At 36.1% G+C, this 23,971-nt stretch overlaps 7 protein-coding genes and 1 pseudogene across 9 annotated transcripts; 5 read left to right on the top strand and 3 right to left on the bottom strand.

Moving 5' to 3' along the window:
* The first annotated feature begins 492 nt into the window (after window positions 1–492).
* On the top strand, window positions 493–3,687 carry LOC104741851 (MND1-interacting protein 1). 2 transcript variants are annotated; one of them, XM_087485356.1, is made up of 3 exons: window positions 493–641; window positions 775–2,404; window positions 2,944–3,687. In XM_087485356.1, the coding sequence occupies exons 2-3, from the start codon at window positions 791–793 to the stop codon at window positions 3,460–3,462; spliced, it is 2,133 nt and encodes a 710-aa protein (XP_087341482.1). In that variant the 5' UTR covers window positions 493–641; window positions 775–790; the 3' UTR covers window positions 3,463–3,687. The 2 variants fall into 2 exon arrangements, with proteins under 2 accessions (XP_087341482.1, XP_087341483.1); XM_087485357.1 differs by having other exon boundaries at window positions 526–641; window positions 789–2,404.
* Window positions 3,688–3,793: 106 nt separating this feature from the next.
* On the top strand, window positions 3,794–4,866 carry LOC104741850 (uncharacterized). The gene is made up of 2 exons (XM_010462772.3): window positions 3,794–4,086; window positions 4,291–4,866. Exons 1-2 carry the CDS (start codon window positions 3,888–3,890, stop codon window positions 4,809–4,811), a joined length of 720 nt encoding a protein of 239 aa, XP_010461074.1. The 5' UTR covers window positions 3,794–3,887; the 3' UTR covers window positions 4,812–4,866.
* Window positions 4,867–5,116: 250 nt separating this feature from the next.
* On the bottom strand, window positions 5,117–5,969 carry LOC147928307 (uncharacterized; annotated as a pseudogene).
* A 2,935-nt stretch (window positions 5,970–8,904) lies between these two features.
* Window positions 8,905–11,476, top strand: LOC104741847 (protein ABCI7, chloroplastic). The gene is made up of 3 exons (XM_010462769.3): window positions 8,905–10,036; window positions 10,562–10,821; window positions 10,944–11,476. Exons 1-3 carry the CDS (start codon window positions 9,158–9,160, stop codon window positions 11,236–11,238), a joined length of 1,434 nt encoding a protein of 477 aa, XP_010461071.2. The 5' UTR covers window positions 8,905–9,157; the 3' UTR covers window positions 11,239–11,476.
* On the top strand, window positions 11,417–19,917 carry LOC104741848 (pre-mRNA-splicing factor ATP-dependent RNA helicase DEAH1). Of its 2 annotated transcripts, XR_015580415.1 has the most exons (29): window positions 11,417–11,726; window positions 11,979–12,080; window positions 12,188–12,318; window positions 12,475–12,669; window positions 12,774–12,842; window positions 12,991–13,077; window positions 13,415–13,448; window positions 13,564–13,618; window positions 13,930–13,989; window positions 14,081–14,152; window positions 14,463–14,526; window positions 14,622–14,701; window positions 14,825–14,892; window positions 14,982–15,036; window positions 15,190–15,247; window positions 15,330–15,401; window positions 15,590–15,658; window positions 15,936–16,025; window positions 16,309–16,395; window positions 16,495–16,610; window positions 16,691–16,757; window positions 16,853–17,893; window positions 17,987–18,049; window positions 18,166–18,289; window positions 18,391–18,491; window positions 18,590–18,652; window positions 18,783–18,855; window positions 18,966–19,080; window positions 19,417–19,917. XR_015580415.1 is itself a non-coding variant. In XM_087485318.1 (28 exons), exons 2-28 carry the CDS (start codon window positions 11,984–11,986, stop codon window positions 19,010–19,012), a joined length of 3,138 nt encoding a protein of 1,045 aa, XP_087341444.1. In that variant the 5' UTR covers window positions 11,417–11,726; window positions 11,979–11,983; the 3' UTR covers window positions 19,013–19,383. The 2 variants fall into 2 exon arrangements, 1 of the variants encoding a protein (XP_087341444.1); XM_087485318.1 differs by lacking the exon at window positions 19,417–19,917 and having other exon boundaries at window positions 18,966–19,383.
* Window positions 19,394–20,492, bottom strand: LOC104741849 (putative isocitrate dehydrogenase [NAD] subunit-like 4). The gene is given in 1 exon segment (XM_010462771.2): window positions 19,394–20,492. A coding segment is annotated over 1 exon segment (1,008 nt). The 5' UTR covers window positions 20,402–20,492.
* A 796-nt stretch (window positions 20,493–21,288) lies between these two features.
* LOC104741846 (glycine cleavage system H protein 3, mitochondrial) lies at window positions 21,289–22,476 on the top strand. Its single transcript, XM_010462768.3, has 4 exons — window positions 21,289–21,594; window positions 21,702–21,790; window positions 21,889–22,059; window positions 22,147–22,476. Exons 1-4 carry the CDS (start codon window positions 21,483–21,485, stop codon window positions 22,273–22,275), a joined length of 501 nt encoding a protein of 166 aa, XP_010461070.2. The 5' UTR covers window positions 21,289–21,482; the 3' UTR covers window positions 22,276–22,476.
* Window positions 22,477–22,510: 34 nt separating this feature from the next.
* LOC104741845 (uncharacterized) lies at window positions 22,511–23,566 on the bottom strand. Its single transcript, XM_019235295.2, has 2 exons — window positions 23,425–23,566; window positions 22,511–22,943 (listed from the first exon to the last, which is right to left on the bottom strand). Exon 2 carries the CDS (start codon window positions 22,925–22,927, stop codon window positions 22,646–22,648), a length of 282 nt encoding a protein of 93 aa, XP_019090840.1. The 5' UTR covers window positions 22,928–22,943; window positions 23,425–23,566; the 3' UTR covers window positions 22,511–22,645.
* Between the last annotated feature and the right edge of the window lie 405 nt (window positions 23,567–23,971).

The following is a 23,971-nucleotide window of genomic DNA, read 5'->3' as shown; positions in this document are numbered from 1 at the left end:
CACTACAAATATTAGAATATTAGATATATCAAATCAAGGTAATTTAACGAAATTCTTTAAAACAATTAAATCATTAACAAAAAAAATTCTTAATCAGATAATATCTTATAAATTACTTGTTATATATTTTATTATTTATACCAATAATGAACAATCCAAATACTACTTAACTAAATATAACACACTAATAGAAGTTAAATTCTATTATACTAAAAAAATTTTCCTGCAGGTTGAAAATCTAGTATCCATTGTACATAAGTTTTTTCTAACAAAAAGACGAACCAAATCAAAACCAAAATAAAACTAAACCAAACAAAAATTGCAAAAACATTTACTTGTTTTCACTTTCTTAAGAACCGATAATACTGAACCCGTGAACCGAAACCAAACAAATTGACCGGATCTCTCTCCACCCATGCGACTATCTATCAAAAAGACCAAAATACAGTCCGTATCATGTAAATGGGCCCAAAGCCCATAAATATATTCTCTGGCGCCGCCAGAAATGGAAGAAACCGAAACCAAAATAAAGTCTGTCTCTCTCTCTCTCTCTCTCTCTCTCTCTCACAGTCGCTCGCATAACCTTTTCGCCGAAACTCATATTCTCAGCCGAGAACAAAAAATTCAGCCATCACCGATCAGTGAGTAATTCGTCCCATCTCTTTGCTCGAATCATTTTTCTTCGATGCCCATTTCTTCTTATCATTTTTTTTATAATTTTTGTTTGGGGTAAAGTTTCAATTTTTATTTTCATCCCTTTCTGTTTTGGTATAGATATATATATTCAGAAATGGGTTGTACTGTGAGGGAGAAGCATGTGAAACCGAGCCGTAGGATCCGACCCGTTGCCTTTAGATCCGACCCGCCTCTATGTTTGATCGAGAGGATTGCTCTGTCGAAATCAATCGTCGAGTCAAGTCTCAAAAACCTTGTTTATCATCCAGGTCTTACTGATTCTGGCTCTGTTGTTAATTCGTCGAGCCCTAGCGAGTGGGGTTATTGTACTGAGGAGCATTTGGAAGAGATATTGCTTAAACATTTGGAGTTTTTCTATAACCAAGCTGTTTCCAAGCTTCTTGACTTGGGTTACCAGGAAGGTGTCGCGGTTAAAGCGGTTTTGAGTAATGGTCACTGCTATGGTGAGTTGGATGTTTTGACGAACATAATGAATAATTCATTGTCTTATCTGAATACCACTAGTTGTGATGGTGGTGAAGTTGAGACTGATTTTACTGATTTGAGAGATTTGGAGGAGTATTCGCTTGCTGGTATGATTTACTTGCTGCAACAAGTTAAGCCTAATTTGAGTAAAGGTGATGCAATGTGGTGTTTGTTAATGAGTGAGCTCCATGTTGGTAGGGCGACTACTATGGATATCCCAACTCCAAGTCCAGGGAATAGGGCTAGTTGTTGTTGTACTAGTACTAAGGATGATGATAGCAATAAAGAAGATGTTGGTAGTACTAGTTTAGATATCGCTGGTTTCATGGCGCCAGCATTGTGTCGTTTCCATGGAGGTTGGGATTTTGGGAACGGGGGAGGGCCTGAGTTTTCTGGTAACGGGTTTTCTACAAGCGGTACTGCTGAGTTAAAACTGCAGAGAGAGATTGATTGTCCGAAAAGGTTTAATCTTTCCCCTTCCATGAAGTCCTTGATGAAGCGGAATGTTGCAGCTTTTGCTGCTGGGTTTCGTGCTAGTATGAAGCAGAAGCAGATCCAGTCTGAAACTTGTGGCGATAGCATATCTCCTGCACGTGTGGAAACTTGTGAGCAGCAGCAGCCACGCAAGTCAGGGAGTGAAGAAAGTGTTGGTTCGGTGTTGGAGAAATTTCGTGATCTGAACCTTGATGATGATAGTCTGGAATCGGTGGGTGAGGATGGTAAGGATTGTGTGATAGTAAATCTGCTTCATCAAGTCAAGGATCTCGAGAAGAAGTTAAAGGAGAGGAAGGAATGGGCTCACAAGAAGGCAATGCAAGCTGCCCAAAAGGTTAGCGAAGAATTGGCCGACTTTAAGTCACTGAATAGTGAAAGAGAAGCAATCCAACTCCTGAAAAAGGGGAAAAAAGCTGTTGAAGAATCAACCATGAAAAGATTATCCGACAAGCAAAGTGGACTCAAAAAAGTTACTGGTGAAAGGGACACGGCAAATCTGATAGTAAGAAAGCTTGAGAATCAAAATGCAGAAATCCGAGCAGAGAGGGAGGGTTCCAAATTAAGTGCTTCAGAATCGCTTAAAGCGTTCATGGAAGAAACAAAGAAGGAGAAAAAATGCTTGAAGAAGCTTGTGGCATGGGAGAAGCAGAAACTCAAGTTGCAGGATGAGATTACCGCTGAGAAAGACAAAATCAATGCTCTTTATAGGAATTTAGCTCAGACTACACAGGATGAAAAGGAAATTGAGGTACGCTGCTTCATGTATTATCTTTATCTGTACCCTGAAAGTTCTCTAGAGTCTACATTCTTACAAATTTTGATTCTAGAATTGTGTGAAGTACACTTTACTTAGGAAGCCAAAAATGTTTAGACATGTCTCATTTTAGGCATTCATCTAGTCGCCAAGCTGGTCCTGTCTTAGATTGTAGTACGCCATACAAATTCAAGATCTTTCAAGAGGTATAGTCTGCATTTTCACTAGGGTGTATGGAACCTGGATTTGATATGGGTATAATCTTACAAAATCAGTTTTGAGTTGTAGAACTCAAGCCAGATGATTTGTTATAAGTTATAACTACTGCTAAGTTTCACGGGATAGCTTTTTTCTCTAAATGGTGGTCCATATATTCTTTCTGTTCCTGGGTGGGTTTTACCTAATTGCGGGGGCATCACCTATGTTGCTGCACATTTTGTACGAAACTTGCTTGCTTACTTGGACTGTAGCTGATACATGAAAGGTTAATATGTCGACTTGTTGATATATTTTCGTTCATATGTTATTCACAGGCGAAATGGAGGCAAGAGCAGAAAGCAAAGGAGACAGCTGTGGCTCAAATGGAGGAAGAACAACGCTCGAAAGAAGCAGCCGAGGGTCACAACAAGAGAAAGCTCGAGACTCTACGGTTAAAAATCGAACTAGACTTCCAAAGACACAAAGATGATCACCAAAGACTAGAGCAAGAACTCTCTAGACTCAGAGCCTCTTCAGATACCGACTCAAGCCACTTATCCAACAACGTTTGGAAACCCGAGAAATCCCAAGGAGAAAACATTGCTAAGCTGCTTGAAGAACTCGATAAACTTGAAGGGACTAATGAGAATGAAGCAAACTATGATCGAGAATGCATCATCTGTATGAAAGATGAAGTCTCTGTGGTGTTCCTTCCTTGTGCGCATCAAGTTGTGTGTGGTAGTTGCAGTGATAGCTTCTTTGCGAACAACAACAATGGCGGAAGGAAAGTCACTTGTCCTTGTTGTCGAAGTTTGATTCAACAGCGAATCCGTATCTTTGGAGCAACCTCATAAAAGCCGAAATAGCTTCTGGTTCCAAAGAGATCTTCACAACTTCAGTTTTTACTTTTGTAAGTAAAAAAAAAAAATGCTTTGAGAGATATTTATACTCAGCAAAATTTGTTTTGTTTCCGACAAAAGATCCTGCACGATGTAAAATAACCTTACAATCGTGATCAGAACTTTTAGAGCTAATTAATCTTATTGAGGATGCTCTTCAAATCGATTTTTGGAGAAAAACAAGTATCTACGGTTTGGTTTCTAAATCGGTATATTATAATACGGCTTTGGTTTTTGTTCGGTTAAAGTGGATTTGGGCATTTGTAAGCAAAAACACTGACAACCACAAGTTCTTAAAAACCACAATACCCTTATTTAAATGCTTTGCCTAGTTTTTTTTTCTTGTGGGTTTTGTTGTGTGGCCGTTATTTGCAAGAAAAATGGCTTCGTATGCCATCTCAAACACAATTCATACCGTAACCTTCAAGACCTCGAAGAGAATAAGTCCTTACAACGGTCTATTCGGTTGGAACTCCGACAAGAAAACAGACAATATCCGGCTGCCGCAACAACCAGCCTACCACGACGACGTCCAGATTCCTTTCTCTCTTTCGTTGGTAAACAAAACCTTCTTAAAGGGTAAACTCTCAAAACACAAAAATTCATATGCCTTAAGTCTTTTTTGAGATCTGAGTTTGAGTTCTATGCGTGCAAACAATTCATTTAGTGTATGTATATATCTCCTTGATTTTGACTACTAAGACTCATAGTATCCATCTGAAGAAGTATGTCTTATCTATAACTCTTCAAGCTATATAACAATTTTTTTTTTTTTTTTACTAGGAAGAGAACTAAAATGTTGCTACAAGGCAAGTATTGATGGGTTTAGTGCAACGAAGTTCCATGAACGTTGTGACTTCAAAGGTCCATGTGTTATCATAGCTTACGCTAAAGACAAGTCTTTCAAGTTTGGTGGATTTAGCCCAGAAGGTTATAAAAGTACTGACGATTATTACGATACATTTGATGCTTTCCTCTTCTATTGGCTCGACGATTGTGATGACCCAATCGTCCTTCCAAAGATTGGAGGAAGTGGAGCAGCTCTATTTGATTATGCACGCGGAAGGCCTCAATTTGGAGCTGATGGGCTTCTTATAGGACCGCCTTTAGCTCCCGTGATGGGCGGATTTGCGGGTCCGGATACGAACGCAGGGGTTGGCGATTTGAGGATGGCTAAATCAAGATTGGGTTTGTCATATGCTAAGAGGAAAGATGGGAAAGAATCTATCTTTGGAGATGAGAATAAGGTTAGTCTTGATGATGTATTGGTCTTTTGTAACCCCTATATTGCTTCTTTGTATTAAATTACAAAACCAATCGCAACAACATCCAATAAAAGTATCCAATAATTCATTTTCATTTATGTAATTGTACAACATTGGTTATACATACTTATTAGACCTAAAAGTCTACGAAAAGTGTGTTTATAACTACTAGTTGAAGGTGAAGAGAATCTTGTAAATTTTATAATATGCAACTATATATTTTATCTGTGTATACACACAAAAACAAATCTATATATTCTATAAACAGGATTATAGTTAAATCTTGATCCATGGGAGTGTTTGGTTTTGAGATTCAGTCTAGTGAACTATATAATGTTTTTTCTTTACCGAAGAATGTGATAGTTCATGACTTCATTGTTCATATGAGCTTCTGAATGATAATCGAACATGAACGGATTTTCCAATTCCCAATCGAAATTTAAATCAGCTGCGAAGAACTCTGGTGGATAATCGAATTCAGGCGATGCAAATATTTGGAAACCGGAATCTTCTTCTATTTGAGATTGTGAATTTCCTTGCAAGAAAGTAATACTGAATTGTTTGAGACACAATGACATTGATTACTGAATGGGACTTTCTCAGAGTTTGGATTTAATTAGTTAAACCAGAAAAGATAATTCACGGATATGCATGCAATCAGTAGAAGACCAGCGTGTGTAACTTGCATAACAAGAACCCTTTTCTAGGTCACTTGCTTGACAAGAACTCTCAATATAGTTGCTCAATGGCTCATCTGAAACCTCCGGTGAGTTGTTTCAGATTTAGTTGCTCTGGTATTTTCTGTCGCGATGCCAGAAGAAAAACCATTCCATATCTCGATTCGGCAAGAAGGATTTCTCTGTAACAAAACAAAACATTGATCTTTTATATAGTATTATGGGAGACTGGAAAAAAATGTATTTTTGTTTTCTCCGGTCAAAGATTTTCAAGAAGCAACATACGTGAAAGTTCCCATGGATCAAACTTGTATAAATCCATTTGGAATCATTTCGAGCTCGATCTCAAGCCCTTCGTTTCTTCTGTGCAGGTAATAACCCACAAGCTCTTCATCTGCTGGATGAAATCTGAAACCAGGTGGTAAAGATGATCCCACCATCGTATTATTGATAGATTCCACAGAACGAAACCCTAAGTCCTATTGTTGTGTTTCTTAGAGGAACAGTAATAAAAACAGAGTATACGGTGTCAGAATCCAAGGAAAACAGAGCGACAAAATTAAAGATAAAAGATGTAAGTTAATGATGCTGAACTGTAGTAGAGGAAGAAGGGAAAAAATGTAAGTTTGGACCATTTGGTAGAGATTATATTATAGGATATGTATAGCAGAAGAAATAAAAGAAAGGTTTAAAGGTTGGTTAAAAGTATTAACACAAACTTACATAACGTAGTGTTACAGATTTTAAAATAGTAATACTGACATCTATTTTTTCACATTTAAAAATATTACAGACCGAAAGGTTTTTTTTTGAAGGTTACTTGTCTGAAAGTGTATTGTAAAGTCAAGAACTTTCTTTGTTAGTTTAACAAGGTTAGAATTCGTTAATTCTTGTCTATATTAACATACTTAGTTTTCATTACGTAGATGTGTTTCTTACCAAAGAATGCATGAGACAAACACTTAGAAACTGTTTTTTTTCCCTTTCTATATTGGGCTTGATACTTGCGGCTGCGGCAGACGCATGTATAATTATTCGTTTTCTTACCGTAGGTACATGCATCATGACGCTGCAGCAAACACTACAACCTGCGTCTTAACATTTTTAAACGTTGTTTCAGTGATTAAAAACAAACATGCATCCATAGCCACCTGCGTCAACCAAATGAGCAATTGTTTGGTGAATAAAAATGTGACTTGGAATCTTTCTATTTAGTAAGTAACTTTTCATTGTTAAGCAATTTTTTTGTCTATGTCATCAAATAAATCTCCATTAACTAAAACCTTAAAAAGTGTTAAATTATTTCTTCTATCCGAGTTTTTAACCTTTTCGACATGACAAAACACCAAGTAGTTTGCTTTTAGCCTTTATTAGTGATTTCACATTAATTCTTCTTATATGTAAAATTAGTTTCTTCACCTAATGGACATCTAAAATGACACAAAAAGATGAAAAACTGAACCCAATATTTTGATGCAAGCATAAGATTTTATTTTAAAAACCAGAATTATTCTATATATAAAAAGAGAAATGGAGGGTTTTCAAGAAAATACATCAACATTTATAAAGTTACTAGATAAGATAAGACCCGCGTTATTACGCGGGTAAAATTTTTTTAAAATTATTAGAAATAATTAAGTAGTAATATACATGTTTTTAGATTTTATCTTGTAAAATTTTAATATTGAATATGAACCTCTCATATTTCATTTTAACACTCTCTCAGTTCCATTATATACGAATTTTAAGACTTTTTTTGCTCTATTTTATAATTTTTTCTCAAATTTCTATATATAATATTTATTAATATAACAATTTATTACTATTTGAACTATGCAGTATATTTTTCTATTGGTTGAAATTTTATAAATGACATAATATTTATTGTTTATTAATCTTTGTGCTTTTACCTAAAAACTTTTATAGGACAGGGAGTACCATTTAAATATCTATACCATCATAATAAACCATATTTTAAGTTTAATTATACATTTCATATTAATGCATAGAATTAAATATTTTATATCAAACACAATTAATATATCATATCAAACTATATCTTAGTAAGAATTGAGAATAAAAATAAAAATTAACAAAATATAATTCGCAAAAAAAAAAAACTGAAACATTCTCATCAAATAGCTGAAGATTCATTTCTATAAATTATAATTTATTTCGAGTTATCTTATGTTTTGACATATGCATTACAAAAATACATGTGTTGAAATTATATAATAAAACATTTAAAAATTTACTAATATTCTTAAATGATTTTTTTAAAATGATACATATTAATATTTAAAAAAAATTATAGTAAAATAAATTTCATCGTTAGACATTCAGTTTAGTAATCACATTTAACTATTTATATCATCGTAAAACCATAATTCACTTCTTCATGTATTAGAGTTAAAATTTTAATAACAAAAAATAATATGAGCATCATATGAGATAATATGCATATTGGTTAGTATTTCAAATTTAACCATAAAAAATCAGTTAACATCCACAAAACTTTTGAAAATCCAAAAATATCCTAAATTTTATTCATCTATATGTCATAATTTCATAAGTAATACTTTTGTCAATTTTCATCTATTAACCAAAAATTCATTCCTACAAACTCATTTTTTTTCTTTTTTTTTCTTCAAGTTTCTCATATTACTACATGCATTCAATTTTTAAAATAAAACATGTAAAACGATACCAATACACATCATGTATTGAATTTTTTTTATTATAGTTCATTATTCTTTCAAGATTTTGTGTACTTATTTACAATAAAATTTTATATTACAACGAAAAATACAATTTATATCCGACTAAAATTATTAAATAACTTATTTTACTATTTTTAACTTTGTTATTCGTTATTTATTGATTAATATACATGATTGATGAATTAAGTTTTTGCTTACACATGTCAAATTTTATTGAGAACACACATATAATATAATTAGCATACAATCGAAAATATATTGATTTTGTTAATTTTCCTTTTTGATTTAGAAAATAATTATTTTTAAATAGAAAAATGTAAAATTTTGTAAATATAATTAGCTGTTAATTAATTTTTTTTGACACATGTCAACATCTAATCAATATATTTGACATGTGTCAAGATTTTGTTAGTGAGTAATTTTAACATCAAGTTTTATATAAAAAGATTTTTAAAATATTAATTTGGCAATAACAAAAGTTTTGTCACTAAAGTATTATTAAAACTGCAGTGCGATATAGATTTACAAAAGTCGGGAAAACAACCGAACATAGTTAACTTGCAAATTCCGGTTAATTAACTCCATAAATCTCATCCTCAGGAAACAGACCCCGATGTTGTAAACAACAGCACCAGTTCAACACCAAGAGAAGAAGTTGAGAGTTAGACATCGGTCTAAACCGCTAAAACCTAACCTAACCATTACTTTTACTTTTGTTCAGGTTTGATCTTTTGTAGACTTCTGAAATAAAGAACATGTGCTTCATATTCTTGGCAATACCAAACCTTCAAAAAAACCTTGTTTTAATTAAGGAAATATATAATACAATTGGGCCGATCATCCCTAAATATAAACAAGATTACAAAAACAAAAGAGGAAAATAACCCAAAAAAAAAAAAAAAAAAAAGAAAGGGAGAGAGAAGAAACAGATCGCTGCAAAAGCGAAGAGAGAGAGAGAGAGAGACAGAGAGGGACGAATCCATCATTAATGGCGGCTGCCACAGTTCTCGGTCGCTTATCACTGATACCAAATCTATCTTGTAAACCAAAATTGAAATCAAACAGAAGAACAACTCCTACAAGTGTTTCAATCCGAGCTCAAGCTTCCTTCTCCGACCCTTTTGTACTCCAACTAGCTGAATCACTCGAAGACTCTCTCACTGCTTCTTCTTCTTCTTCATTACCTCTCCAAAGAATCCGAGAATCTTCCGCTGAGACTCTTTTATCAACACCATGGCCGTCGAAAAAAGACGAACCTTTCAGATTCACCGATACATCGTTCATCCGATACTCCCAAATCGAACCCGTCGTCTCCTCGACCCATCAACGAAATTCTCAATTTTTGGATGATCTGAGTGAAACCCAGTTCCCAAGCGCCGTGATTATCGATGGGTTCGTGTCGAATTTGACGATTGGTCCATCGGATTTGCCCGATGGTGTTTACTTCGGGAGCTTCGCTGCTCTACCGGATGAGTTAACGAACCGGGTTTCTGAATTCGTTGGGAATTTCGATTCTGGTGATTTGTTCTGGTCTATTAACGGCATGGGAGCGCCGGATTTGACTGTGATTTATGTTCCTGAAGGATGTAAAGTGGTGAATCCGATTTATCTGAGGTACTCTTGTGGTGAAACCGGTGACCGGGAATCTAAACGGTTGCCGGTATCGAATCCTAGGGTTTTTGTGATGGTGGAGGAAGGAGGAGAGATTGGTATAGTTGAGGAGTTTGTGGGGAAAGAGGAACAAGGGTTTTATTGGACGAATCCTGTTTTGGAAGTTGTTGTTCAGAAGAATGGGAAAGTGAAGCATTCGTATTTGCAGAAAGAGTCCATGGGTTCTGCTCATATCAAGTGGACTTTTGTTCGACAGGTTTAAGCTCTTCTTGTCTTTCTCTAGTAACGAATTGGCTTAGTTTTTAGTTTTTGTATTAGTAGTATTCTTAAGGAGAATCATTAGTTTAGTTTACTTGAGGTTGGTTTTGTTATTCTCTTGTGGTGTCGATGAGTATGAGAGTAGTAATCTTTTTTTCTGAATGTTTCAGGAGAGCTGCTTAGTTTAGTTTTGTTGCTGCTGAAGTTGTAATCTTTATGATTGAATTTTTGAGGAAGATTAAATAGTTTAGTTTAGTTTCAGGTTTGAGGAGAGTAACTTAGTTTAGTTTAGTTGCCGCTGAAGTTGGCAAAAAGTTGTAATCTTTATGATTGAACTGTTGAGGAGGATCGTTTCAGCCTCATGTGAGTTTTGTTTTTGTGTTCTCTTCTTATTCGGGTTTAGAGGTTATATAGCTTAGTCAAAGTTTTTGGATGTTTTTGTATGACTTGAGTACGACAATTGGAAACGTTTTATACTTAATTGTTTAGGAGAGTGAATTGTTCATGTGATTGACCTCTGTAGGAGGCAGAGAGTGAGTATGAGCTTGTGGAAGTGAGTACTGGCGGGAAATTAGGGAGGCACAATCTTCATGTGCAGCAGCTTGGGCCGGATACGCTCACGGAGTTAACCACGTTTCATATGTGTGTCAATGAGCAGACTCTAGATCTCCATAGCAGAATTGTCTTAGACCATCCCCGAGGCACTTCGCGACAGCTCCATAAGTGTATCGTTGCTCATTCCTCTGGTCAAGCTGTTTTCGATGGCAATGTCCGAGTTAACAAGTAATCTCTCTCTCTCTCTCTCTCTTTCTCTGTGTCTCATTTCGATGGTTTGATTATGATTATCCTGTTTTTGCTTTGGTTTGTTAAGCAGCAGTTTTAAATTCTTTGTTGTAATATGGCAGATTCGCGCAACAGACCAACGCGGGACAACTAACGCGGAGCCTCCTATTGAAACCACGAGCCACGGTGAACATAAAACCGAACCTTCAGATCATTGCAGACGATGTCAAGTGCTCGCACGGAGCTGCAATCAGCGATCTTGAAGAAGACCAACTCTTCTATTTCCAAGCTCGTGGGATCGACTTGGAGACTGCAAGAAGAGCTCTCATATCCTCTTTTGGATCAGAGGTGATCGAGAAGTTTCCAAATCGAGAAATCCGCGACCAAGCCAGGAATCACCTCAAATGCTTGCTCTGAAAAGTCTTTGTCCTCCTTCACAGATCGCGTGGTGTACACGCGACATTCTTATGTCTGTTCATTACAATACAAGGCCCGATAGGAGGAGAAGAAGAAGGCCCGTTTAATTTTTAAAAACGATGAAAAACAACAAGCAGTTCTCTTCTATATGAGTTAAATAGCGTGATGTTATTTATTTAACCATTCGGAAAAACGTTATACTGTTGGCGTCTGCATAAGAAAAACAACGTGATTTTTATATGATGCTCAACGAAGGTTTCTTCATATGTGAAAAAACCACACGCTTTTTAATTGAAATCTCCATAAGCAAAAAAAAAACCAACTTGATTTTTAACAACCTCCATCGACGTCGGAGACTCTCACCACCGCTTATTCTTTCTTCCAGCCGTCGCCGGTGAAGTCATCTCGATAGATTCTGCTGTATACACTCAAGCTCCTACCAGTAACTTAGAAAACAGAGATCCTCACTCCCTAATTCTTCTCACTCCGTAAGCTTCGAGACACCTGAACCTTAGTTTCCGAAATCTAGGGTTTGTAACTTGTTCCGTTCGTTCGATGATTAGGATAGTTTATGTTTGATTACACACTGCATACGGCCGATTGCTAGCTAATAGAATTCAAACTGCGAGATGAATTTTTGTAATCGATGCTCTTGTGCTTCGATAGTTACACTAATTAGATTGGTATGTTGATAAAACGTTTTTGAAATTGGTGATGTTGTTTTTGTTGTTCCAATTCAGTGAGAATGGCGAGCAATGATTTGAAGACCTGGGTTTCAGATAAGCTGATGGTGCTACTTGGCTATTCTCAAACAGCTGTTGTTAACTATCTCATTGCAATGGGTAATTTGATGTTTTCGATTTTGGGGTCATGGAGCTTATGAAAGAACTTTTTTGATACTACTGTTCTAAAAGCTTACAAGTTGTGTTATTATCTTTCTTTCGTGCAGCTAAAAAAACAAAATCACCTACTGAACTTGTGGGAGAGTTGGTGGATTACGGGTTTTCTTCTTCTGGTGAAACTCGTTCCTTTGCGGAAGAAATTTTTGCTAGAGTTCCCCGTAAAAATACTGGTGTGAATGTGAGTTTCCCAATGAGTTGCTGTAAAGTTTATTGCTCTTTTGTCTTCTGTTTTGAAAGCTTTTCGGAATTAGATGCTATTTAGTTTCTGTTTCTGTGAGAAGTATGTAGTTTTTAGCCTGGTTTTCGTAATTTTTTTTTTCTTTCTCTATATTAGCTCTACCAACAACATGAAGCAGAGGCTGCAATGCTAGTGAGGAAGCAACAAACATATGCTCTTTTAGATGCTGATGATGATGAAGAAGAAGTCGTTGTGGAGAAAAGATCTTCAGCTTCTGAATCTAGAAAGTCAGATAAGGGCAAGAAAAGGTTTAGAAAGAAAAGTGGGCAGTCAGATGAAAGCGATGGCGAGGTATAACTTCTTTTCCTCATTGACAGATTCCAGTTTCTTTCTTTCTTAATGGTAAGATATAGCGTGGCATCTCATCTGATAAAACTGTGTGAACAATGATGTAGGTGGCCGTCAGAGAGGACAGTAGACACGTTAGAAGAAAGGTTTCTGAAGACGAGGATGATGGTTCTGAGGTATATTTTGATCCTCTTAGGCATTTCAACTATTTTCTGGGTCCTTGGGTTTTGTTGTGGAAATCGAATAACTAGGAGATGCTTTATAAATATATGTGGATACATCCATGCTTTTCTAATATTCATCGTACTTGTCCACTCGGCACAGTCAGAAGAGGAAAGAGTGCGTGACCAAAAGGAGAGAGAAGAACTGGAGCAGCATTTAAGAGATCGTGATACTGCACGGACACGGAAGGTATGCCTCGATCTGATCCTTGGTATGTTTTTCCTGTTTTGTGCTCTGAATAGGTCCTGTTTTTGTAGCCAACCAGGGGCTAAGTATTGTCGGCAATTATGTATGATTTATTAATGAATGAGTTTGCTTGTCATTTATAACAGGCATATCTAGCTTTGTTTGAGTAGGAAAGATGAGTTAAAGAAAAACATACATATTCATATTTTATTCAATTTTTTTTATGCTAGAAAACTTTCCTTAGCCAAATGAGAAGTATATAGTTCAACATGGTTTACTTATCGATGTATTGTACATGTGAAAGTCAGTGACATGTTCTTTTCGTTTCTTTACTGACCAGCTAACAGAGCAAAAGCTGTCGAAGAAAGAGCAAGGTACAATCTGTTATAATTCACGCATGAACATAATATGTCTATGATACATTGTTATCTAGTCATAAGTATTTCTTTTTGTACTCTCATTTTGGATTTTATTTTTGTTACAAAACAGAAGAGGCTGTTCGAAGAGCTAATGCTTTGGAGAAGGATGATTTAAATTCCCTAAGGTAATGGACTTTTCCTTCTTTAGGTGCTTGTGATGGTTGCTTTCTGACAGAGATAGAAGGCAATTAAGTAAAGTTACCTAGATGTTCGACAAGAACAATAGTGAAGAATGTACTTGGGTGTCGTACATTCAATCTTATTGTTGAAATACTATATGAAGTTGCGAACTTGATTCTCAGTTAACAATTCTTGACTCTGTCAATCATCTCCTTGTGAATTACCCTGACGGTGTTCTTACTTGTAGAATTTATCTTTTTGGAGGCTATATTGTGATATTCATGTTATTGATCATCTTTTGTTGGGTCTGATGCAGGAAAGTCTCGAGACAAGAATACTTGAAGAAGAGAGAACAGAAGAAATTGGATGAACTAAGGTACACGACATATATATTTTTGCACTTATCTTTATCTTAATTGATCTCTTCTCTTTGATTGATTGCTCCTGTTTCCTTCTTTTCTTCATAGGGATGAGATAGAGGATGAACAATATCTTTTTGGAGGTGAAAAGCTCACAGAAACAGAGCTTCGTGAGTTTAGGTAATCTGAAATTGTTTGTTTAGCAAATATCAGATATATATCAGACCTTTACTCAAATTATCTACTGTATAGAAATACATATGGATCAAATTTTGAATTCACTTATCTTATCAATCTTATCAATTTGTTGCATCGAGGTGGTTTGTTGGCATTCTTTGGATAAAAAATCATTTCTTGTTGGAATTTTATTCTAGTACATTTTTTATTTTATTTGTTTGCAATATAAAATTTATATGGATTGTATTCATATTTAAGAAGGTATGTTTGGTTATAGTTGATTGAGCTTGGGTTGATCTTTTTTCTCTGATAGATACAAGAAAGAGCTGTATGACCTCGTGAAGAAAAGAACACAAGATGAAGATGATGTCGAGGAGGTAGCGTTTTCATCTTGCTGGACTCGACTCCCTCCTGGTTCTTTTTAATTTCTATATATCTAACACAAACCCTTTACTGCTACTTCCGAGTTCAGTATAGAATTCCAGATGCTTATGATCAAGATGGAGGTGTTGATCAAGAAAAAAGGTTTTCTGTTGCTGTACAGCGATACAAGTGAGTTTACAAGGAGCTCTTTGCTTGTGATCCAACGCATTCTTATTTGCTTGCACTTGCAGTATCTATGTTTATTATTTTGCGAAACTCTTTGGGGTGTTCTATATAATAGTTTTCGTCCAGGGACCTGGATTCAACGGAAAAAATGAATCCATTTGCAGAGCAAGAAGCTTGGGAGGACCATCAGATTGGTAATTCCTGTTTTATCTCTATTTATGCTTACCAGTCTTTTTTTTTTTTTTTTTACTTCCCACTGATTTAAGTGACTTTGTTTATGCAGGGAAAGCAACATTAAAATTTGGTGCAAAGAATAAGAAAGCCTCAGACGATTATCAGTAAGATCTGTTGCATATATGTCTTTTATTCTTATCCTACTGCTTTGGAATTTGTTTATCTCGTTTGAGAAATCGTCCTTGCTATAACTCTTACATTCTTATGGATTAGGCCCATGATCTGGGGACTCTAAATGTTTTTATTTTATTATGCAGGTTTGTGTTTGAGGACCAAATAAATTTCATAAAGGAATCTGTGATGGCTGGTGAAAATGTACTGCCTATGATATATTAAATCTGAAGATACCTCCTGTGATATGTCGAGTTGTAGCTGACTGCTTGTATCTTTCATGCAGTATGAAGATGATATGGATGCAAAACAAAAATCTCAAGATTTGGCAGAGAAAACAGCTTTAGAGGAACTTCAGGTGCTATCCTTTTCTGGTTTATTCTCCATTAACTCTATTTGATCAAACTCAACCACCAGATCTTCTTTTTAGCATGTAATTCGGAATAAGTTCAGATTGTATGTGTCTTTGTATTAATATGCATAGCAAAATCTATAACTTATCCCTTATCCCTGACATATTCTTGCATCTGTTTATTTCTGAATCAGGAAGTCAGAAGAAGTCTGCCAATTTATGCCTATCGTGAACAGCTGCTTAAGGCTGTGGAAGAGCATCAGGTAATTCAAACTCTCATGCCATTTTAGAAACCATCTAATAACAGATGAGAAGCTTACTTTACCAATCGCTATCGAAACAGTATATTTCAGCGATAAGTATGTGTAACTAATACAAGATTAATAGAGAAGGAAACACTTTAGTGTTATTTGCATATGAATATGTAGATTGAAGTGTTGATTGTGAAATTGTGCATAATTTTTTCCTTTTTAGTTACATGGTTTTCTGTGCTACATGTTATTAGAATGACACCTTTTTCAACTTTTTTGAATATATTAGGTTCTTGTCATTGTGGGGGACACTGGTTCGGGAAAGACTACACAGATACCACAATATCTCCATGAAGCTGGTTACACAAAACGTGGAAAGGTACAACCTACTACTTACCCCAACTTGCAGCATATAGTTAAAACACACATATTTACTTCAAATAGGATAGGTTGGTGTAGAAGTCACTTACAAATTGGTATGTTATTGAGAACAAACTTAGCCGTTTCTTATTTTCCTGTGAAGTTTTCCTTCTTCAAAACTGATTTTATTAAAGGTGTACTTCCATTTAGGAAGAAAGCCATTGTTCATGGACTTTGTGGCTGAATGGCTTCAAAAGTATATATCAAATAAAGTACCATAATGCTTTTCTATTATATATCAGGTTGGTTGTACACAGCCCCGAAGAGTTGCAGCTATGAGTGTTGCTGCCCGTGTGGCACAAGAGATGGGTGTCAAACTCGGGCATGAGGTATGTTGGCTTCTCTTCACTTTTTGCTACTGGTGGTTGATTGTTTCACAATTTTCGGTACACTCTCAGAATCTAACCTTTGGTTGGTGCTTTTCACAGGTTGGCTATTCTATTCGATTCGAGGATTGTACTTCTGACAAAACAGTTCTGAAGTATATGACTGATGGTATGCTTCTGCGTGAGCTGCTTGGCGAACCAGATCTGGCCAGCTACAGGTAAGAAATACTATGCACATTTTTTATTATTACTGTTGGACAGCTGAACGTTTTTACCTACTGATTGCGAAACATTTCAGTGTCGTTATTGTGGATGAGGCGCATGAAAGGACCTTGTCAACCGATATACTGTTTGGATTAGTCAAGGCAAGTGAACTTTCTTTTACAATGTCTCTTCTTACTCGTGTAATTTGGGTGAAATTCTTCGATACATTCTGATTGACTTTTCTTATATATGACAGGATATAGCACGGTTTCGACCTGATTTGAAGTTGTTGATATCTAGTGCAACAATGGATGCAGAAAAATTTTCTGATTATTTTGATACAGCCCCGATTTTTAGTTTCCCAGGAAGAAGGTATCCAGTTGAAATCAACTATACAAGTGCACCTGAAGCTGATTACATGGACGCAGCAATAGTTACTATTCTTACAATTCATGTGAGGGAGCCACTTGGAGATATATTGGTCTTCTTCACTGGTCAAGAGGAAATTGAAACTGCAGAAGAGATCCTGAAGCACAGGATAAGAGGTTTGGGTACAAAGATTCGCGAATTGATTATATGCCCGATTTACGCGAACCTTCCAAGTGAACTCCAAGCAAAAATATTTGAGCCAACTCCAGAAGGGGCACGGAAAGTAGTTCTGGCAACAAATATCGCTGAAACATCATTGACCATTGATGGTATAAAGTATGTTGTTGATCCAGGCTTTAGCAAGATGAAATCATATAACCCAAGAACCGGAATGGAGTCATTGCTTATAACTCCCATCTCTAAGGCTTCTGCAACTCAACGAGCTGGTCGAGCTGGAAGAACAAGCGCAGGGAAGTGCTACCGTCTGTACACAGCATTTAACTACAACAACGACTTAGAGGAAAACACGGTGCCAGAAGTACAGAGGACAAATCTTGCTAGTGTGGTACTTGCTTTGAAGAGTCTTGGAATTCATGATCTCATAAACTTTGATTTTATGGATCCTCCACCTGCTGAAGCACTTGTGAAGGCTTTAGAACTGCTCTTTGCTCTGGGTGCTCTAAATAAGCTCGGCGAATTGACTAAAGCTGGTAGAAGGATGGCAGAGTTTCCACTTGATCCAATGTTGTCAAAGATGATCGTTGTTTCTGACAAGTATAAGTGCTCCGATGAGATAATATCAATTGCTGCTATGTTGTCAATTGGTGGCTCTATCTTCTACCGTCCTAAGGACAAACAGGTTCACGCTGACAATGCAAGAATGAACTTCCACACAGGGAATGTCGGTGACCATATCGCGTTGCTGAAGGTTTGAACCCTCTGCATTCCTTATTGTCCGCTCACTTTCACTAGTTTACAGTGCTATTCTCTGTATGTTTATCGTCTTCATTTTTCTCTTTAGGTTTACAGTTCCTGGAAGGAAACAAACTACTCTACTCAGTGGTGCTACGAGAACTACATTCAGGTATCAAGTTGTCTCTTTATGTTTATCGGATCAGATGTGAGTCCTTAAAATTTTTGTTTTGGCTATCCAGATGTGAGTCCATTTTGACATTTGTTTTGGGTCAAACATTTGTTCAGGTCCGAAGCATGAAAAGAGCCAGAGATATCCGTGATCAATTGGAGGGACTTCTCGAAAGGGTAGAAATAGAAATCAGCTCAAACCTGAATGAGTTGGATTCAGTTAGGAAATCTATCGTCGCCGGTAAATTCCCTACTCTCCTTCACATTCACATTCTATTTGGTTAAAATTAATAAAATGTTTACAATTATGCCTCTGCTGATGAACTTCTTACTTTTAATCAGGTTTTTTTCCGCACACTGCAAAGCTGCAGAAGAATGGATCATATCGAACTGTGAAGCATCCCCAGACAGTGCACATACATCCTAATTCAGGCTTAGCTCAGGTAAATTAATTCTCACTCTACATAAACCAGAATATCTTATTATTGGTAGAATCGTAAAGCATAAAATATTACTGTGTTCTTCGCAATGTGCATTGTAGGTATTGCCGAGATGGGTTGTATATCATGAACTAGTGCTGACTTCCAAGGAATATATGCGACAGGTACGTGATATGTTTGATCATGCAAGGTTTTTTCAACTCATAATTGAATCTCTGTTTCGGTCTTACTTCTTTGGTTTCATTCATTGGTTTGTTGGTATGCTAAAAAACTCTCGTAACTCTGAAAATGCAGGTAACAGAGTTGAAACCAGAATGGTTGATTGAGTTAGCTCCTCACTACTACCAGCACAAGGACGTCGAAGATGGTATGTACCTTTTTTCTCTCTTTCCAATTATACTTTTTGTTAATACTTTCTCTTTTGTAGAATCGAACCTTTTAATCTCTAAAGACAAAACCCATATTAATATTTTTCAGCTGCGTCAAAGAAAATGCCCAAAGGAGCTGGAAAAGCTGCAATATAAGAACAGACAGATTAGATCGGCAAAAGAATAGTGGAAACAAATGCGAGTATATAGGACTTTGACAAATGGTTAGAAGAGCTCTCTTTTACTACATTAACTCATTTTTAGTCAGCCTCCTGAGTTTTTTTTTGTCAAAAACAATCAAAAAAATGATATGAACAGTCCAAATTAATGACCACCTATTCCCGTAGTTATTTTAGAACAAAAAACAGCGGACAGTTTGTTTCTGAGCAAGGCAAACCATTTAGCTTACGCCTGATCCAAACAGCGTTCTTTGATGACGAACATCATACAGTTAGGCTATAGCGAGTCAAACTACATTTCAAAAACCCATTCGATTTACTTTGGAAAAGAATATGGTTACAAACTCATGTTTTGAATTCAATCCATGTTTGCAATTACAGCATCAACAATCTCCTGTGTGCTAGTATCACTGTTTCCACACTTTCCTTCAGTGGCAACACGTATCATGGCGGTTTTAAGCCGGTCTGCAAATAAAGGGAGCTGGAGATGTCTCAACATCATAACCGAAGAGAACAGTAATGCCACCGGATTTTTATGGTTTCCCACTTATCCAACTTGCTCAAAGATTGCATACTCAGCACCAAAACTTCCTCCAGGCATAATCTCACCACTGCCTCCTCCAGCAACACCAGCAGCAATGTGTATAATTAGATTCCCATAGAGATTCGGAGTTACAATGATGTCGAACCGCTCTGGTTTTTCTACAAGTTGCAAACAGCATTTATTAACAGAAATTTCGCCGTAGGTGATGTTTGGATACATTTTAGCAACTTCTTGACAAGATTTCAAGAAGAATGCATCAGCTAGTTTTCCCTTGTTGTGAACTGCTGTAACTTTTTACCTCTTGCTCAGTCGAGCATATTCAAAAGCATACTTTGCGATACGATCCGACCAAAACTTTGTCATTGTCACCTGAAAGTTCTCTATGACACCGGGAACAACTTCATGCTCACGCCCTGCATATTCGCCTTCTGTGCTTTCTCTGATTACCACAATGTCAACGTTCTGGTGGCGACTCGGCTGACCGTTCAGATTGAAGCAGTTGACAAGAGATGCAAAAAGGTCAAGCTCCTCTCTTTCACCAGCACACAAGGAGGTCTTGAGTCGACCATTTAAACACACTTTGTTCCGCTGTATCGACTCCACCACTTCCCGCGGGAAATGGTTCATATTTCCCATTATATCATATGTCTCAAAGTAGACCGGTGCGTGCATTGCTTCCAACACCTGGTGCACCGCGTTTGTCACATTGCTGTGGATAACCGTAACATGTCTAGGCGTATATGTTGTGAATCGGGTCTGAATTCCTGACCCGGTAAAGATTTTGCTGAGATTCTTCAGTAGATATATAGATTGATGAAACATTTTCCACCTAAAATTTTGGGTGGAATTTAGTCACCTGATCAGTTTTGGTTGTAAAATATTCACAAAGCATATATTAAGCATTTAGCTGATCCATCATGACATGTTCTTTGAAAATTAAAAATACAACAACTAGTTTATATAATCAGTATTATGGAACTATATGCCAAAGAGTAATCATTTAAATTAATTAAGAGTAAGAACATAATGGAACACATGTCTTAACATTTCCCTTTTACCAATTTTTTACATTCCAATCATATTAAACTTATGAACACTCTGATCATTGATCCCTAACGAAACAAAACAACGAAATTCACCAATTACTACAAGAAAATAGCACACAATTCAAAATTTGTTTAACATCTTGAAAAAAAAAAAAAAAAAACAATTGGCTTTGCCTCATGTTATTCTCCTTGCAGATGGAACATGGCTTTGGCTCATGTTCATATCTAGGATCATATATTTATCCTTTTGAAATTTGAACGAGCCCTATTGGGTCGAGGATTATGATAACAAAGGAAGATTCATGACTACCACAAAGCCAATTGGTAACCAATGCAATAGATCATGCTTCTAATATACCTGATGAGATCCTCAAAAGTCCCCGATGTGGGATTAGTTAGTGATTGAATATTTCAATTTTGCAGCCGACATTATTATGATCATAAGGTACCGTAAGCCTCAAGTAATTTGTCTTGATCCTTCTCGTAAGGCTTTTCATGTTTATTGGCCTTTTGGACCGAAACAATAAGCCCGTTTGAGTTTTTAGTTTCCTCTGTTCATTCTAAAAATATATATTTTTACGACCAATAGGGCAAAGTTTCCAATATTAGTATTTGATACAAGAGAAAGTTAATATAAATTCGAAAGCTTCTCAGTCGTGGAGAAGGTTTGGACGGTTCACACTTTTTTCGACAACAACATTCATTAAGGATGAGGCTTTCGTTTTCTGCCATACATCTAAAGATAGAACACAAACGTGAATAAAAGCAATTAAGTTCTCTCTTTACATTTTTCCCCACTTTCCCTTTGAGACAACTTCGAAAAAAAAAGGAGTAAAACAAACAAACCAGGAAAGAAAATGGCATTGAGAATGTGGGCTTCCTCTACAGCAAATGCTCTCAAGCTCTCTTCTACTGTCTCCAAATCTCATCTCTCTCCAGGTTTCTCCATCTCCAGATGCTTCTCCTCAGGTAAAAAACAAAACAACGTCCTGTTCTTGCACAACCTGTGTGTTTGCATTGGTTTTGTTTTAGGATTCTGTCTGAATTAAATTATTTACTGGGTGTTTGGGTTAAAGTGTTGGAAGGACTTAAGTATGCAAATTCACATGAGTGGGTAAAACATGAAGGCTCAGTCGCTACAATTGGTATCACTGATCATGCCCAGGTAACAAAAACATAAACTTCAAAGCTATGTAGTTTAGATCAGTTTAGCTCAGAGACTAGTTTAGATCAGTTTTAGTAGTGTCTGTTGATGATGTGCAGGGACATTTAGGAGAAGTTGTGTTTGCGGAGCTGCCAGAAAAAAACAGTTCAGTGAGCAAAGAAAAAAACTTTGGAGCTGTTGAGAGTGTTAAGGCCACTAGTGAGATACTATCCCCAATCTCTGGTGAAGTCGTTGAGGTTAACACAAAGCTCACAGAGTCACCTGGTTTGGTAAGTTTCTACCATCTGAATAAATAACTCTAGTGGTGGTGTGGCGCACGGATCAAACTGATTAGTCGATTTTATCATTCTGCGTAGATCAACACAAGCCCTTATGAAGAAGGTTGGATGATAAAGGTGAAACCAAGCAACCCTGCGGAGTTAGAAACCTTGATGGGTCCAAAGGAATACACCAAGTTCTGCGAAGACGAAGATGCTGCTCACTAGAGGGTTTCTTCGCTTTTTTTTTTTTTTTTTTTTTTTTTTTTTTTTTTTTTTTTTATCTTCACCAAATGTCATAAAAAACAAAGCAAAACAATAGCAGCCATGTTAAAGTTTCAACCTTTCACTTGTCAATGTTTCTTATAGCTTGTATCTGTGTGATACTAATTTGGTTTAAAAGATCATGCAAAGATGAGAGCTTTAACTTATATAAGACCACAGGTCTAAAGAGAAGCACACATAAAAAAGACAACTTCCATTGATTTTGCAACATATAGTTCAGGAGAAACGTAAAAGGTAAAACAATGGTCTAATTTTAGACCAAACCAAAGTCTTATGCATAACAAGTAAGACTCTGAGCTGTACATTTTGAATCCTATCCACGACAGAAACCGTTGGGTAGGGTCGGCGAAACAGCTACATCCACATCCGGTGAAGGTGACTCGTCATAAGAAATGGAAATCAGCTCAGCTCTAAGCTTGTCCGCATCATCGGTGCTTCCTCCTTTTGTGGCTCCGTTTGTGGTAGTACTACTGATGACAGGTTTCACATCTGAGGACGTTATTATATACTCCTCTTCCTCAGGAGAAGTGTAAGAGATTTCGATGAGAGATTCACGGGCTTGTTCTTGAGAAGTCTTGTCACGCGGTTGTTCCATCAATGCCTCTAAGCTTCTGCATAATTTTTATAAGACCATAGAGGAACAAACCCATCTTACATTGCTCTATATGAAAACACACACAAAAAAAAAAAAAAAAAAACACAATTGTATTTCACAACAATTTTTCAATATTACACAATTCGAAATCTCAGATATTTTCACATTTACATTGAAACAATACACAATTACCCCATAAAACAATCAAAATTCTCCAACCAAAACCAACAAAGACATAAGCTTTATTATATCCATAGAAGCTTATGAAAAACAGAACATACAGTTCAAAAAAAAAAAAAAAAAGATCGAAACTTTACAATCAAAAAGATTACAAAAACGAATCAAATCACTAATCTGTAAAATACCCAGATAAACCCAAACCCTAAATTCTCAAAAACTAGTTCCCAAATCGAAGTCAACGCAGCTACTGGTACGAAATCGGGGAAAAGAAAAAAGAAAAAAAAAAACAGAGAAGAAATCGGAGGAGAAATGGGTACCTTTGTTTGTTGTTGGATTGGATGATGAAGAATCTTTGTTCGTACAGTAATCACTACGGTAATGAAAAAAACACGGAAGGATCGAGACAAATTTGGATAATACTTTTTGGTCTTTAAGAGGCGAGTTTTCGTAATATATATTTTTCCACGTTTTTTTTTTTAATTTTTGACCCGTAAAAGGTTATTATAATATTCTTTGCCAGCTCATTCACACGTCGACAATGATCTTCAATTAGCAAGTGGGGTGGATTTTATTGACAAACTAGTCCCTCTCCTTTTCTCGTATTTTTATCATTTTTTTTATTTTTTATATATCATAATAAATTAATGTAATCTTAAACTTACTATGTCATAATTGACTCGTTTGAACAAATTTTTAATAATTAGCCAAATTACCATAACATAATCAAACTTTTTAGATTATTATATCGTTATAATCTAGAAATTATTAATTAGCCCATTATTACTGTAAAAATGATTTTAACTTTTAGAGATTATGAGATGTGTAGAGAAAGGTTTAGAAATTTGAGAAATTCAAAATGGAAGA

The sequence above is a fragment of the Camelina sativa genome, chromosome 14 (assembly GCF_030686135.1).
Source record: "Camelina sativa cultivar CO46 ecotype springtype chromosome 14, ASM3068613v1".
In the NCBI taxonomy this organism is placed as follows: Eukaryota; Viridiplantae; Streptophyta; class Magnoliopsida; order Brassicales; family Brassicaceae; genus Camelina; species Camelina sativa.
The sequence above is the reverse complement of the archived record's forward strand: the minus strand, read 5'-3'. Positions and strand labels throughout refer to the sequence as shown.

Excerpts from the sequence above, each read along its gene's own strand:
- LOC104741846 (XM_010462768.3), top strand. The coding sequence starts at position 21,483 with ATGGCATTGAGAATGTGGGCTTCCTCTACAGCAAATGCTCTCAAGCTC. Across the intron at positions 21,595-21,701 it reads CTCCAGATGCTTCTCCTCAG|TGTTGGAAGGACTTAAGTAT; the intron begins GTAAAAAACAAA and ends TTTGGGTTAAAG. Across the intron at positions 22,060-22,146 it reads TCACAGAGTCACCTGGTTTG|ATCAACACAAGCCCTTATGA; the intron begins GTAAGTTTCTAC and ends CATTCTGCGTAG.
- LOC104741847 (XM_010462769.3), top strand. The coding sequence starts at position 9,158 with ATGGCGGCTGCCACAGTTCTCGGTCGCTTATCACTGATACCAAATCTA. Across the intron at positions 10,037-10,561 it reads AGTGGACTTTTGTTCGACAG|GAGGCAGAGAGTGAGTATGA; the intron begins GTTTAAGCTCTT and ends TGACCTCTGTAG. Across the intron at positions 10,822-10,943 it reads GGCAATGTCCGAGTTAACAA|ATTCGCGCAACAGACCAACG; the intron begins GTAATCTCTCTC and ends GTAATATGGCAG.
- LOC104741848 (XM_087485318.1), top strand. The coding sequence starts at position 11,984 with ATGGCGAGCAATGATTTGAAGACCTGGGTTTCAGATAAGCTGATGGTG. Across the intron at positions 16,396-16,494 it reads GTGTCAAACTCGGGCATGAG|GTTGGCTATTCTATTCGATT; the intron begins GTATGTTGGCTT and ends TGCTTTTCACAG. Across the intron at positions 16,611-16,690 it reads CCAGATCTGGCCAGCTACAG|TGTCGTTATTGTGGATGAGG; the intron begins GTAAGAAATACT and ends GAAACATTTCAG.
- LOC104741851 (XM_087485356.1), top strand. The coding sequence starts at position 791 with ATGGGTTGTACTGTGAGGGAGAAGCATGTGAAACCGAGCCGTAGGATC. Across the intron at positions 2,405-2,943 it reads AGGATGAAAAGGAAATTGAG|GCGAAATGGAGGCAAGAGCA; the intron begins GTACGCTGCTTC and ends TGTTATTCACAG.
- LOC104741850 (XM_010462772.3), top strand. The coding sequence starts at position 3,888 with ATGGCTTCGTATGCCATCTCAAACACAATTCATACCGTAACCTTCAAG. Across the intron at positions 4,087-4,290 it reads AAACAAAACCTTCTTAAAGG|GAAGAGAACTAAAATGTTGC; the intron begins GTAAACTCTCAA and ends TTTTTTTACTAG.
- LOC104741845 (XM_019235295.2), bottom strand. The coding sequence starts at position 22,927 with ATGGAACAACCGCGTGACAAGACTTCTCAAGAACAAGCCCGTGAATCT.